This window comes from Aspergillus pseudotamarii (genome assembly GCF_009193445.1).
Source record: "Aspergillus pseudotamarii strain CBS 117625 unplaced genomic scaffold BDV38scaffold_51, whole genome shotgun sequence".
Lineage (NCBI taxonomy): Eukaryota > Fungi > Ascomycota > Eurotiomycetes > Eurotiales > Aspergillaceae > Aspergillus > Aspergillus pseudotamarii.
The window spans coordinates 58,639-73,739 of NW_022475065.1; the positions used below are offsets into that span (position 1 = coordinate 58,639).

The 15,101-nt window shown below is 47.1% G+C and overlaps 4 protein-coding genes across 4 annotated transcripts; 1 reads left to right on the plus strand and 3 right to left on the minus strand.

The window, feature by feature from the left end:
• Positions 1–191: 191 nt before the first annotated feature.
• Positions 192–1,966, plus strand: BDV38DRAFT_285596 (asparagine--tRNA ligase DED81; the record flags this gene model as incomplete). The annotated part of the gene is made up of 2 exons (XM_032060516.1): positions 192–1,780; positions 1,840–1,966. The coding sequence occupies 2 exons, from the start codon at positions 192–194 to the stop codon at positions 1,964–1,966; spliced, it is 1,716 nt and encodes a 571-aa protein (XP_031910708.1).
• Positions 1,967–3,293: 1,327 nt separating this feature from the next.
• BDV38DRAFT_156204 (uncharacterized protein) lies at positions 3,294–4,028 on the minus strand. Its single transcript, XM_032051716.1, has 2 exons — positions 3,579–4,028; positions 3,294–3,523 (listed from the first exon to the last, which is right to left on the minus strand). Exons 1-2 carry the CDS (start codon positions 3,885–3,887, stop codon positions 3,437–3,439), a joined length of 396 nt encoding a protein of 131 aa, XP_031910709.1. The 5' UTR covers positions 3,888–4,028; the 3' UTR covers positions 3,294–3,436.
• On the minus strand, positions 3,971–4,763 carry BDV38DRAFT_156174 (uncharacterized protein). Its single transcript, XM_032051715.1, has 3 exons — positions 4,762–4,763; positions 4,451–4,698; positions 3,971–4,391 (listed from the first exon to the last, which is right to left on the minus strand). Exons 2-3 carry the CDS (start codon positions 4,483–4,485, stop codon positions 4,055–4,057), a joined length of 372 nt encoding a protein of 123 aa, XP_031910710.1. The 5' UTR covers positions 4,486–4,698; positions 4,762–4,763; the 3' UTR covers positions 3,971–4,054.
• A 6,452-nt stretch (positions 4,764–11,215) lies between these two features.
• On the minus strand, positions 11,216–12,475 carry BDV38DRAFT_273364 (uncharacterized protein; the record flags this gene model as incomplete). The annotated part of the gene is made up of 3 exons (XM_032057664.1): positions 11,216–11,927; positions 12,076–12,135; positions 12,267–12,475. 3 exons carry the CDS (start codon positions 12,473–12,475, stop codon positions 11,216–11,218), a joined length of 981 nt encoding a protein of 326 aa, XP_031910711.1.
• Between the last annotated feature and the right edge of the window lie 2,626 nt (positions 12,476–15,101).

Genomic DNA, 15,101 nt, shown 5'->3' on the forward strand with positions numbered 1-15,101 from the left:
AATTGTCACCTGTGAGTCTTTTATTTCACTCCCCCAATTTGTTTTTCTGCTCTTGATCATGGTGCACCTTATCTATACTAGTAGTGTGACTCACATGCCCAAAATAAAAACTAATTTAATATTCTCCCCGCAGTACGGCCCTCACCCACACTCATTCCTTGGACAACGAGTCAGATAGACAGCCAGTGATCATGACTACCATCTATATCGACGAAGACGTCGGTAGGGACGACTCTACCGCGACCGGATCTGAATCCGCTCCCTACAAGACGCTTGTGCATGCTTTCCTGCAGCACGCTCCTAGCGAAGGTTTTCAATATCTGACGCGCAAGTCCCAGACCGAGCCCGCCGATAAGGATGTCGACAAGCTGGAGTGGAAGCCGGCCACCAAGTCGGCGATGAAGAAGGCCACCAACCTCTACGAGCAACGGAAAAAGAAGGCGGCAAAGGAACAGGAATTGGCTATCCGTGAGAAGCAGGAGGCGGAGAAGCGCCGTCTCGTCCTGGAGGAAGCGAAGAAGATCATTATCAAGGAGGACCCCTCCCTCCCTAAGCCGGTCAGAATCCGCCTTGATGTGACTGACCCAGCCGTTGTCAAGCTTGGAAGCCCGGAGTCGGAGGGTCCTGGTACTCGTGTCCGCGTGCTGGGCAGAGTTCATCGCCTTCGAGCCCAGAAGGATGTCGTTTTCCTTACCTTGACAGATGGTTACGGCTACCTCCAATGCATCCTAACGGGAGACATGGTCAAGTCCTACGATGTTATGACTCTTACTCTCGGAACCTCCATTTCCATTCATGGTGAAATGCGTGCCGTCCCACCTAAGCAGCATGCCCCCAACAACCGTGAACTTCACGCAGACTTCTTCACTATCATCGGTCGTGCCGCCGGTGACAAGGAAGCCATCACCACACGAGTCGCCCCTGATGCCGACCCGCAAACCCTCTACGACAACCGTCATCTTGTCCTTCGTGGCGAGACCGCTTCCGCTGTCATGAAGGTGCGCGCAGCAGCTCTTCGGGCATTCCGCAAATCTTTTGAGGAGAACCGCATGCTGGAAGTGACCCCTCCCGCAATGGTGCAAACGCAGGTGGAGGGTGGTAGCACCCTGTTTAAATTCGACTACTACGGCGAGAACGCCTATCTCACTCAGTCTTCCCAACTGTACCTGGAAACCTGTCTCCCATCCTTGGGTGATGTCTTCTGTGTTTGCCCGTCATTCCGCGCCGAGAAGTCCCTTACTCGTCGACACTTGTCAGAGTATACTCACATCGAAGCCGAACTTGACTTCATCACCTTCACCGATCTCCTGGATCACTTAGAAGCTGTGATCTGCCGTGTCATTGAATTGATCCTGGCCGAACCTGAGACCGCAGCCCTCATCAAGCAACTCAACCCCGACTTCAAGCCCCCCAGCCGTCCCTTCCGCCGCATGAAGTACTCTGATGCCATCCAATGGCTCATCGAGCACGAAATCCCCAACGAAGAAGGCAAGCCCCACCAGTTCGGTGATGACATCGCCGAGGCCGCCGAGCGCAAGATGACCGACATCATCAACCAGCCCATCTTCCTCACCCACTTCCCCGCTGATATTAAGGCCTTCTACATGAAGAAGGACCCCGAAGACCGCCGTGTCACCGAGAGTGTCGACGTCCTCATGCCCGGTGTCGGTGAGATTGTCGGTGGCAGTATGAGAATGGACGACTGGGACGAGCTCATGAACGCCTATAAGCATGAGGGCATGGATCCCTCCCCCTACTACTGGTACACTGACCAGCGCAAGTATGTTCCCTTCCATGCGTTAATACCTCACATAACTGATACTAACTTCTTCGTTAAAGGTACGGTACCTCCCCCCACGGTGGATATGGGCTCGGTCTCGAGCGATTCCTCGCCTGGCTATGCGCCCGTTACACTGTCAGGGATTGCAGCTTGTATCCTCGCTTCACTGGCCGTTGCACACCTTAAAATATCCAACACATTAGATGAGTCCCATAGATGTCAACATCTCAATGCAGACCCACTTCTTCTATTTATTTGAATATCCAGTAGTTCGTGGGTAGGAAATCTTTTGATGAGATGTAATGACCATAACCGCAATTCAAACAAAACAAAAAGAAGGAATAATTCTATGAAGACAAAGATCACCAGCAGTTGATCCATATAAGTGAAACTAAGCAATACCGGCAGGTAAGAAGATTGTGATTGAAACTAGACCATGATTATTCCGATAAGTCAACGGCCGTCACATGGATTATTCTACCATATCACACGCATTATAGCTACTCAACGCTTATAGCTTTCAATCTGATCCCTCCCTTCAACAAGAACAGCCACTTGCGTCATCCCCAGGGCGCTCTATCTGGGAGTTTAAATGCCCATGTCCGCTACATGGCAGTGTTCTTCGTGACCACAGGATGCTATATTGTTCAGACCGTTGCGATCGTGTGGATGGCGAACAACCTCGATGGGCATTATAAGCACGCTGTTGGCCTTGCCATTCAGGTAGGATTCGGTGGCATTATAGCGAGCAACATTTTCAACAGGGGTGACGCCCCTCTGTACACTGTTGGATATGGAGTCTCATTGGCCAGGACGGTGTTTTGTGGGATTATGAGTACAATTCGCGCCGCCGGCCTGTTGATTGAGAATAAAAAAAGGGACTAGAAAAAGTGTGATGATAGATTGCAACTGGGTGATGACGATCCTCGATTCCGTTTCAGCCTGTGAATGAGGAGGAACTTGAAGTCCCGGTCAGGCATATACTCTCTCAAAAGCAGAATCATGATGATAGGTCCGTTTGTTGTTCTCGAAAGCCTTAGGAGTGAAATCTCTTCTCAAGTAGATAACCTTAATGCACTCTTGCATGGCTCACTAACTGTGCTAGGAAGAGTACCTCCATTCAGGATGAAGCATTGATCAAAGCTTAAGTGGCTCTACAAACCCACGTGAAGAAGATTACAGAAACACCCGATACCCAACTATAGTGGTTCTCACTTGTTATGCCGGACAGAAGGCAATAAGGAAAAGAATAGGTGCAGGTGAATGTGCAAGGTTAAAGTCCTACTAGTAGTGCTTTGAGTATTCATAAAGCCCATCAGCCTCATACGGGTGTGGCGTCCCTTCCCCTTCCAGCAACAAACCTCCTCCATTATTACAAACTACGACAGCGAAGTGACGATAGTAACGATTATCATCATTCTAGCCACTTAAGATTGCTGTTGCAACTACATCGGACCTCCTCTTACATTTAATAACAAGGTGATATTATAATAACACCAGCAGTCATTTAAACATGCGTTTATATGGCCAGTCATCCAACTCGCCACACGATTTTTGAACAATGGGCCAAATGAGATTCGGAGCTTTGTGCCGAAGCAAAATTCCAAGGATCCTTCAAAAACAAAGACACAACCAGTCTGATTAGTTCTGTATGGTCTATGGAGGACTTCTTCCTGACTTAGCAGGAAATCTCTCATTATCCGACCTGGATATGGTACTCGGCAAACACATATACACCATGACCTGAGTGGGATTAATATCTCTCGTAGCTGACATGCTGCGGCTACGTCATACTCACCGACGCCTGCATCATGCACCCACGAGATGGCCAGTCATGGCAGGGAGCAGCAATGATTGAACCATCCGTGTCCAGGCATATAAATTCAATGAAATGAAGCGACTCCGGGCTGATTACTATACACGGTGAAAGTAACTGCATAGTAATGTGGAAAATACCAATTAAACATGGTAAACGGTCAGCTGAACCAGGAAATGGGAAAGTATCTGGGACAATCTCCACTTCCAACTGGATACCTAACACGGGACTAGGAAGTGAAGAAGCAGACAAGTCAACTAAGCGGCATATCCACCTCAGGGCCATGTGCATGACGCTATCCGGAGGTTGACTTCAGCATCTTATCACCATGTATTCATCCAAGGCAGCCTTTCAATCCCAACGGCCGAGACAACGACATCACAAGATGACGATAGCAGAGACAGGCAAGGTGTAGAGTCATTGCAACGTATCAGCTTTCACCATGTTTGTCATCACTATTAGGATCCCGTGAAACCATTTTCCCTGGAGTGGTTGTTTCCATTCTGCATTTGAGAAATCGCCGCAAGGATCTCTCGTTGGGAGGCACCAGAACGGATGATAGTGACTAATCGGGCTACCGTCTCTTGATCCTCATTGCAAACCAAGTCCAGAAGTTGTTCGAGAAAACTTCTGTAGTAATCCGAATCCTCGGCATATCTAGTAAGGAGTAGGGGATCTGTGTTCGGAGTCTCGTAACTAGAGGCTTGAGCACTATCACTGCTTTGGTTGTTCGAGCTGTGGTTGTTCGAGCTGGAGTTGTTCGAGCTTTCGTTATTGGAACTTCGACCATTGGAACTGCGATGTGAGGTTAACACATATGTGCGATCACAGTTTCTATACTGCAAACCGATTACCTCTGCTCCGAGTTGTGAATGTTCTGACGGTTCATTATGCCGTGTAGTTCGCAGTTGTGGCTGCTTGTTTAACTGGGGGTCACTAAATGCTCGCTCGGCAAACACGCGGCGCATACGAAGGCGTGGCAGGTTCGAATACAGAATCAGACTCAAAGGGAAGGCGACAAAATTTGGCCTTTATTTTGATGCGAGACAGTGGTGCACGGAGTCAGGGTTGGTTGGCGGACGTGTCTAAGCGAGAATCGTGGCTGCAGTTATGTCAGTACATCTGGCGTGCAGACGTCGCTGGTGGACACAAGCGAATCTTATACGTCCTAGGGGTATCACAAGGTGGTTAACGAGGATAAAATCGTTCCCCACTCTTAAGGCTCTATGGGTATGAAGGTAGGAAATGGTAACTCAAAAGGAAAAGCAACCAAAATGTGAAAGGAGAAAAAGAATTCTTTTCAGATTGAATCACGCCACAGCATCATCTAAGTGATTTGCTCGACACCGTCTTGAGGCACCATAAACCTCCAAGAACTCAGCATGGCGATAAGAGCCAGTTGTGTCTCCTTTCTGTCTAGGTGGCTAAAAATACGGCCATCGCCAGTGGTCCATCCAGCTGACCAGATGCGGGATCTCAACGATTTGTTTCGATTTGACGGCCCAAACCACCCTGCATGCCACTCCAAGCTTCCGCAGTACCCCTACCAGGAAGGACGGGGCAACGGGCTAGAAAAGAGCCAGCCAGTAGTCTGGAATGCCCTCGGCAGCACTGGGGGAGACAATGAGAAAAGAGCGATGACTTCAACCTATGATTAGTTGGGGCTATAGGGGCCTCGGAGAAAACTGCCAGCCAATCTCATGACTTGTTTTTCGTCTCCGCCACCGATTCTCGGGAAGCACTCTCGCTCATCCGGCCCATCATAACGGATCTATGGCTTAAAAGCTTGAACCCACCCTTATTCGCTGAAGTTTGTTGAGCGTGTATTTTCCTTCTAATTCACCAAATCATGATCGAGTTGCATAGTCAGGAAAAGACTTACGGGATCAGCGACTCGCGCATGACCTCCCGTCACCCACTTGCCATTACCATGGGTAGGCAATGGTCAGACATGGTCCAAGCTAATCAAATGCCCTGAGCGTCTACAGGATAGACATTTCTACATGAAGATGGTTGCTTTGTTCTTCATTCTCTTCCTCGGTGAGGCCTTGGCGCGAATTTGCAAGCACTCCCTTTTGCCTGATCGATGAACGAACGGACCGAGTGTCCCATGGAAACAACCCAGTCCCATCGTGTTCGTGCTGTACCGATCAACATCACTCCGCTCGAAGGATCCCATATAGCCTGCTCGTCAGAGAAGCCAAAGTCAAAGCCGCGTCCGAACCCTACGCAGCCTGGTTGAAAATAAATGCCACCTTGAATCTTGCCCGACTTGATTCCGCGTTTCTGTTTCGAGAAAAGTGCAAAATCCAGACTGCGGAGACTACGACTGCATAAATTCGGCAACCGCCACGCTTCCCATCCCGAACGCGTAACGGCCTCGAATAACACAAGCCTGTATCAACCACTTTCAAGCTAGTCATCATAGTGACGATACCACCCGTATAACGCTGGGCTTGGGGTGTGAGAAGGTCGGGATATGCCATCTTATACTTGTATGCCAGTTTGGAGTTCCTGTGTCACCATACCCATGTAAAAATTGGCGTTCTTACAGACTCAAATCGCACCGGCCTCCCAAGATACAACTCGTTTCTATCTCGTCCGATTTTCGCCACTTCTCATTTGGTGACCGAATCGCATGTTTTGGCCTGGTGCGTGGTTAGCATTTGTCTGATCGCTCTCGTTCAATAAAGGCGAAACTTGCAATGGTCAAGCATACATACTCATGTTGTCGTTCAAAGCCTCCATTACTGCGTCCGTTGTCTCCAGTATTTTGCTGTGTTCGTGATTAGATAACGGCGGCATAGGCTGGACTACCCTCGCGTCCAAGGGAGCTCCTAAACGACTGTGATCTGCTCGGCATACGTTCAATAATCTGGGTTTCAGGCGAATTTGCAAAATTCGTGGCAGTTGTTAGACGCCGCTAAATAGATCGATACGCTTTACCCGCCTAGGGTCTATCGACCTCGAAAACTATCAGAACGATTGCCTCGAGCGTATAAGATACCAGTGTTCTGTTGCAGAATAGAATAATTTGGAAATGCAACTGGCCGGGAGCCTGACCTTCGCAAGCTATCTGCAAAGTGCTCAAGAGGTATTGTCTGCGACTTCCCACTTGCTTCATCACCATCGCAGTTTTTTGGTTGCATTGGTGGCTGGGGATACGGAGGATTGCAAGTTGATGCTGTCGCTTCCCGTCTGTGACCAAGGTGTTTACTGCAGCAAGGAACCGAGGATTTCAACCACGTCATTATCCAATGGTCTAGGGGCAGTCATAGTCATGGTGGCAGCCAAGGCATAAATATAGCGCCCTTCAAAAAAACCCAAGCGCCTTCTTGGTTCCCCATGGACTTCTGTCATATACTCGCGTCCTGCAGTTGGTTTTGACTAACCGGTACATTGACAATAAGCAGGCGGCGAGGCTTGAGTAATTAAACATGGTTATAAACCAACCCCTCCGTCCCTCTCCACCTGAAGGGAATGGGAAGTATCCATGGAGAAAAAACAGGACGGAAGCATCTAGTAACTCGATGCGGAGTGGCACCAATCAGGGTCTTTCTTAGGAAGGAAAAATCATCCCGGTGATTTTATTGGAACTCCACTTGACGCTCGCCCATGTGCTCACTCAGGGGAACCTTGGGTTATGTAACTCTAAGTCACCTACTTGAGAACTTGATCGCAGGTCAAGATTCTGGGCAACCTGATCAGGTGATTTGGTAACTATCAGTCCTGTGGCTGGCGCCCGTCAGAACTACAGCATGGAGCCAGTGGCCCGGCAGTACGGAAACAACTGGGCCATCTAATGGCGGTGGTTACCTATTAAAGGCCACATTCAATTAGCTGGCTGGTGGTTCAAGGAAAAGGGTCCATCAGAATGTCTGCATCAAAGTCAACATTGCTGGAGGAAACGCTACCCCCTGAACTTAGAAAATGTGACGACGTTTCAGCGTCAGTGGCGAGATGGGGTGTTAGGATATCCACCGTTCGGAGAATTTTGCAATTTCGTTCGAGGAACGCCTTGATTCGCCGCAGTCAGCGGATCTAACATCATGGGACAATGCACGTAACACTCATCATAGTCGACCGAGAGACGTACTATGATGGGGTTGTAATGCAACACTGCCCTTCTATCTGGTTTAAGCATCGACTTGGATGGGGAATTTGTGTACCGTCCTGTGACAGGGAAGAGCCAAAGTAATATATGTTATACCTGCCTACATCTACTGATTTGTCATGTTTATGTTCAGCGACGTTATGACGGCAGCATAGCTATATGCCAAAGCTCGTTCGGGAGCATGTCCTTCCAAGCAATTCTGAAAGGTGTCAGCCATCCGCTCGCTTGGAAATTATATCCGGCCGCAGTAGAGCTTTTGAGTGGCATTCGGCCGGCATCTGCTCCTTGGCTTTGTTTTGGTTGCGATGAATACCACTTGTCAAATACTATGACAGAAATATATTCCTCGCTCGCCTTCGTCTGCCATTAATAGATGACTCTTCAGAAGCATCCAGCGTACTGTCAGTGAGTGTGATGTTTACTAATTGCAACTGCCTAACTACCCGACTCCCTCGGCACTCATAACGGGAGGCGCGCTAGGTACGGTCAGATTTAACACCTATTGAGCATAGCGTTGCAACCTTACGCCAAGGCCTCACTGCATGGATCATTCATTCACTCCACTCCATGAGGTGTACAGAGTAAAGCCGGGGAAGAATTCAATCACCAAAAGTAACCTGGTGAATATGCCAATCCCAACACGAGGTTCTCCTATGGAAACCATTATTCTCAAGGCGGTTAACAATATCTCAACAGTATTTACGACCTGGCGTGTTGACCGAGGGTGCATGAATCTGCCAGGGAAAGGAAACCAAAGGGGACCAGCTTGAAAGCAACTCATTAGCCGCGATATTTTTTTCAAATTAGAAGTTAGTTAAGACTATGGACAAGTATCAATACCCCGTTCTGTTGAACTGTAAACTGTTTGGTATAGATAGAGATACACATCGAAAACCCTACATCAAATGTTGGGGTTAGCAAGTAAGGAGCGACAGCAGGGCAGAACTGAACCGACCATCGATAGTATTTCCCACCCAATATCTCCTGTGACAGTCTCTCAAGGAGTGGTAGGCTTTGCTTACACATAAAACGTCCCGTTTTGACACGCCCTTGACAGGGTCTCCCTTATGCTCATGTCAGGTCCACCTAAACCAATGGACAACGCCCAGTTTCATATAAACAATCGCTTCCCTTATCCCTGTCAATCCCTACTTAGAATCCCTCAGTAGACACTGGTTACAATATTACAATCCTAATCATTCATAATTCATACCCTCGACCTGATCGTCCCTACATACATCATCTGTATATTACTTCAAAGAGTACAGAGAGTGGGCAGTTCGAAATCATAATACTTTTATCCAATAAAAACGAAAGAAAAAAGAAAGAGAGAGAAAGGAGAGCATGTTTGTTTATTATCCACATGCTTCAAACACGCTCAAATGCCAGACACAACATCCCGTTCACGCGCAATCTCAAACATTCCTCACGCCAACCTAGTTGATACACCCAATGAAACCTCCATCAATCCTAGAAACAACTAAACTTTTGTCCACACCCTCCCCATTCCCTCCCCATCCAAGGCCAACCTAGCAAGGTTCCCTCCCCACCCCCTTGCATATCACCAGAAAAGAGATATGCGTGCTTCTTTAAAAGCATGCATCGCACTTACCTGCCAGTAGTTAAAGTATCCTACACAACCTCACACATATAAAATATCTCCTCCTTATATCTATAACTACCTTCTTAAGAATCTAATTGAACATACACGCACCCTTATCCACACCACCTCTACAGAAGAAAACAGAGGGCGTGAATGCCGAAGAAAGCAACCAAAGAACGAAAGAGAAAATACCTACCCAGACCAATCAACCGTAATCCCAAGATGAAGTTCAGCAGCCGTCTCTCTGCCAGCTACATCTCCACCCTCTGCCTTTTTGTCACAGGCATCTACGGCCAAGTTGCCGAAAGATCCAATGCAATCGATACAGGGAATACTGTTTGTGTAGGGGCTTGCGTGACGAGCTTACATGAATTGAGATGCGATACTCCTACCGTGCCCTTGGTATGTGAACACCCCTTTATATTTATTTTTTATTTTATTCTATATAATGTTTCTCCTGTCTAAGATGGTACATAGAGACCATGGACGCTAATTGGTTTGGTTGTATATAGTTCCGACCAGGGAAAGAGTGCTTCGCGTGCTGTATTTCGGATGACCATGCAGATGATTGGGCAGATCATATCAACTGGGGAGATGAGGAGGAACATCCAGAGGAGAAGTCGCGATCAGGCCACTGATTGACTCGGTTGGTTTTGGGTGGAAACTACATGATTGATTGGGCTTCAACATTGTTACCCTTTTTTTTTTGGTTCTCTTGGTTATAGGGACATTGATAATATCAAATTCGAGGGTTCAAGGAATTGTCATTCGGGGAATGATTGTGATGAATACAGTTGTATATTCAGACTTTGCATATTGAGGAATATTAAGGGATTGATAGATGATGTTTAGATTTCCTTTTCCTTGTTGAGAAGATATATTTGATGTTCTTGGTGTTTACTAACACTAACCATCGTCATAAGAGATATCTTACATGTAAATCCTTTACGACATAACCTCCTTCTGGACATTTGAATAGAGAAAAGGTATGTTGATTTGAAAGTAAAATCATTTCAATTCGTGTGGTACGTAGTACTACATCACATATACTGCAATGTATGCACGGCTTATCAGGACGTGGTAACCCTAACATAACCCTATCTACATGTATACTCTGTAGAACACGGACAGTCCAATGAGTTCATGGATACAAAAATAGGTACTAGATAAGCTGCTGCTAACAATACCTATAAAAAGGCTCTCTTTATTGGTCCCAGTCCAACCTTTACCAAGCCGCTCCTTGTTTGGTTCTGCAGCCGACATCAAGAGGTATTGATAGGGCCCACGGTATAGGAGCCTTATGGATCTTGAATGGAACGAGGCTTGGCCTTTATTTTTAGCACCCAAGATTAAGCGCATGATTTGCAAAGAATCACCCGAGTGGGTCTAATTATAGTCTATTTGCCTCTCCTCTCACTCTCTCTTTTTTTTTCCCTCTCTTTTTCCGTTTTTCTCTTTTATGATTGAAGGCGTATGTAATGATGTCAATGTCAAAGGCAAGCGGAAATCTTAGTACATACTTTATCAGCCCTAGAACTACGATCACACATTATCACATGGACACTGCATGAAAAATTATTTTTGCTATACTCTATCTATGTAGCCTATTCGCCCAATGCTTGTCTTAGCCTGCGCTATTAACATCTATTCCATGTGATTCGCTGAATCCTGAATGCAAAGATAGAACTACCATGTCCATCATCGTCCGTAACGTCATGTTCCTCGCTTGGTTGGAGATCCCGTTGACTCCTTGAAAAGCATACGCAAGTCTTAAACCCAAAAAAAAAAGATAACTATGATCCAACTATTCCCGTAACACCCAGATTCACGCGCCTTACAATGGCAATAACGTCACTTAAGCCCCATTGAAGACAGCAGCAATCCAGAAACCCACAGGGATTCTTATTGCGGGCGTACAGGCGTGTGGAGGGGCACGCTACCCGAGATCCTGACGGTTGCGGGGCACTTGTCATTGTGGTCCCCCCAAAGCCCACTGCTTGCTGGGAAAATGGATCCCCCATTCATGTCGACAGTAGAGTCCCCAACACGAACCCCCATGTGAGGGACAACTAGCTCAACGCCCTTCACGCCATTAGCACTGCCCGAGAAGTAGGATTTGCGGCGTGGAGGCAATGGACGGTGGGCCAGCTCGTTCAGGTAGCTGTCAGAAGCATTGCTGCTGAAAGAAGACGCCGCAGTAGATGGGGTATGCGTCAGCGATGGAGGAGCACCCGTACTACCCAAAAGCGTGAACAAACTGGCTGAGCTGCGGTGTTCAACCCTGGGACGGCGCATCGGGACGGGGGCAGAGCCGCTATGGAATTGGGACAGATACTGCCAGGCTTCCGACGAAGCCGGCGGGGCTGAACCATTGGTACCCATTGGTATTACCGGCTTCCATTCGGACGGATCCTGATCCGTCTTGGAGTCATGGAGCTCACCCAGTATCCGGGTGACCTGGGTCGATGTGATAGGAGCTTTGGTGGGAGTCATAGGTGGTACAATGGTTCGGGGAGACATAGGAGGAGAAGACGGGGGAGTGGTGGAAGATGGCATGGTGTGAGTCGATGTGAAGGAAGCTGAGAGTGGTTTATGGGAGTCCTTGCGACGGCAACTAAAGAGGAAGTGTGAGTAGAGAGGTTGTTTAAGTAAATCGGGGCAGGGGATAGATTAGGGGGAGGGTCCTTCGGGATATAAACAGAAGACAAGGGGGCTGTGCCAGGGTAGAAGAAGATAATATCATGATAAGGCGAGAAACATACCTTTCACTGCAATAAAGGCGAGAATTGTCCGGTACAGTAATCTGTCTCTCGCACATGGCACTGCAGAAATGGGTTAGCTTCGATTCCAGATAAGCCAAAGCTTCCAAAATGCAAGGGGAGAGCTAGGTGGTAAGGTCAAGGAAAAAAGGAATCATGAGCTCATCGACGGATTAGAGATCAACTAGACATACCAAAAATTGAGAAAACTGGCCGCCATCTCGGATTGACAATCGTTATCTGATTCACTATGCCTGGCGTGTCCTGCACCCAGCTTCGAGATGGAGTGATTCACAAAGGATGTGCCTTTCCGATGTAGTGCCGGCCGGACTGTTCTCAGCTTCGAGGCACACGAACCGGAAGGAGAACGTCGATGGTGAAAAGAAAAGTTGCCTTGAGTCATGGATGGCGGTGAGAAATTTACGTATAAATATATTATGGACCACAGATATATCTGGAATAGTTCAACGATGGGTACCTTGCGCCAAAGGACGCCGGGTCCAGCGGTGGAGCACTGTCTCCCCTGAGGGCAACAAAGTATGAGGGATTTGCGGCTAGCAGGGGGGCGATTGAGTAACTCGTTGGAACAATTGTCTCAGACCGCCGTTGTATTGCCAAAGTAATATTTTCCCAGTTGATCTCGTTATTTTTTTTTTCTTAATTTTCTCTTCTGGAAAATGATGTGCGATGGCGAGTCAATCAATCAGGAGGAATGCTGAGGGAGTACAAGATCTGAGCGATTAATATTGTGACCAGCCCAGTTAGCAATGAGGCAAATAACCACCCAAATTCTTCCGTATAATCAGCGATAAGCTTTCCTGGGACTTTTTATCTGTGGTGGCGCATTAAATAGTCAGATAGGTCATAACCCGAATAAACGGTAATACACGGGGGTTGATGGTTGTTATCATGGGTCTCTGAGTGGGGAGAGATAAGAAAAAAGAATGAAAGCGAATAGATAGAGATAAGTACTAACAGCGATAGGTAACATACCTCGGAATCTCTTTTCTTGGGAATTTGATGTTTCTTCTTTGTTTTCCCCCCTGGTTACTGTTCGTTTTGTTTCTGGTATCTTTTGAGATGTCTTGATTCTTTCTGTTGATCGAATGTTTTGTCGAAAGGCACGTGCAAATGAAACAATTTTGGGAGTACTAATGATCTGTAGTACGACGATGCGGCATTAAATGATATATGTCAAGTTGCAGCCGAGGAGGGAAATCACTCGGGGGATAAACACCAACAGGGTTGGTATGAGAAAGGGATGCCGAAGGAAGAACTCGTCGACCACGGGTATAAGGAAAGAGTGATGCGGATGCGTATATATGAATCAGAGATAAAAATAAACCCAAATATCCGGCGATGGCGGTTATGTACACCGTTCAAATAGCCAGAGCACGAGAAGAGAACAGAAAAAGAGAGACATGGATAATATAATTGGAAAGGGAAATAGGCGGAATTCTAGAACTTTGGGGTTTCTACCTGTGAAGAAAAGCCGGAATTAGCGCTGAATCATTGGGTCCATTAAAATGATCTGTTTTCCATTGAAACAGTGGAGTTTAGACTCCGTACAAAATGGAAGGGGTCCCCAGAGGAGCTGACGTGACCCGAGCACGTCACAGCGAAAAGAAAAGGAGTCACGCCATTTGGGGAAAGGTCTAGACTGCCTGGCGTGCCTGAGGCAGGACCTCCAAACGCGCAATCATTCCATGAAAACGACATAAATGTAACGATAACCACTGCTTACCTCACCACTGATGTTCCACCTTAATTCATTGACACAAGGTTGTAGTACTATGTATAGTAGGTAGGAGGAAGGGGGATGTCCACTGTGTCCAGGTTTCCTATAAATAGGTGGAGTGTCTCTGTATCGGGTGGAGAAGAAGCTTGAGAAGTTGAACCTAAAAGGAAAGTGACACTCTCCAGTATGTACATACAATTCTGTGGTCCTTTCTGCCTAGTTTTATATGACCCAGGAGAGGGGTTCGATCAAAACGCAATCAGGAAAAGAATTTGATGGTCTGTCTATAGCCCCGATAACAAAGTCCATCGGCTAGTGAGAATCCCCTCCCCTCCCCTCCTATTCTTGCTACATCACAACTAAACCGTCACCGTCATTTTGTCCACGGTTCCAGTAGGGGATGTGATGATATTTTTCTTTTTCCCTTACCCGACCGAAGCACGCTTATCGGATTAAGGAGGACATCAAAGGTCCAATCATGTCACTCACGTTCGGATGGCCTGTTGCTTGGCCTTGATGCGTATGTGACGCGGGGCCACCACTCTGTACTTCGGGCATCCATGAATGACTCCATATCGATCAAGGTCCGTCTCTTGACCCTCAGCTATGAACAACACTCAGCCGGGCCCACTCCGCCTGTTCTAGCCAAGTCAGACAGGCTGAGGCAAAAAAGGCATTGGCTTTACGTACATGCATTCCATGTGGACTGCATCCAGAACACTATAGTAAGCGGTGTCTGCAGTATCTGAGAACCCGTGCGCTAGGATCAACAGCCTTTCAGATCCAATGATTCCACCATATGGCACATGGTTTCGCTCAGGTACTCGCATATCGAACTACCCATCCTTGTTCAAACAAGGAAGTGTGGACTATGACGATTTTTTATCTCTTTCTTCCTTGTGCCTTTTTTCTTTTTCTTTTCTTTTTTTTTTTCCTTCCTTTCACTTTTCCGTATGACGCTATAAACTACCTTGTAGTTGAAAAGAGAAGGGAGGGGGAAAGAAAAGAACATTAATGGCTCCTGATTGTTTTGAGGCAATTTGTCCGTATCGCATACGGATCTTTGCCCTATTGGACAGTTCAAAAAAATCTAGGCCACACTTCATTGTGACTTTTCCAATACCCCAACCGGAATAAAAAGGGCTAGCAGTATCTTCTCACATGTACTCACCATATTTTTCTCAACGGTTATCCACAATGGTAACAAATATCGTGGCGAGCGAAAATTAAAACAATAGAAGGCGGGGCAACAATGGCGGGGAATAAATGAAGTCGATGATGAACAAGAAAC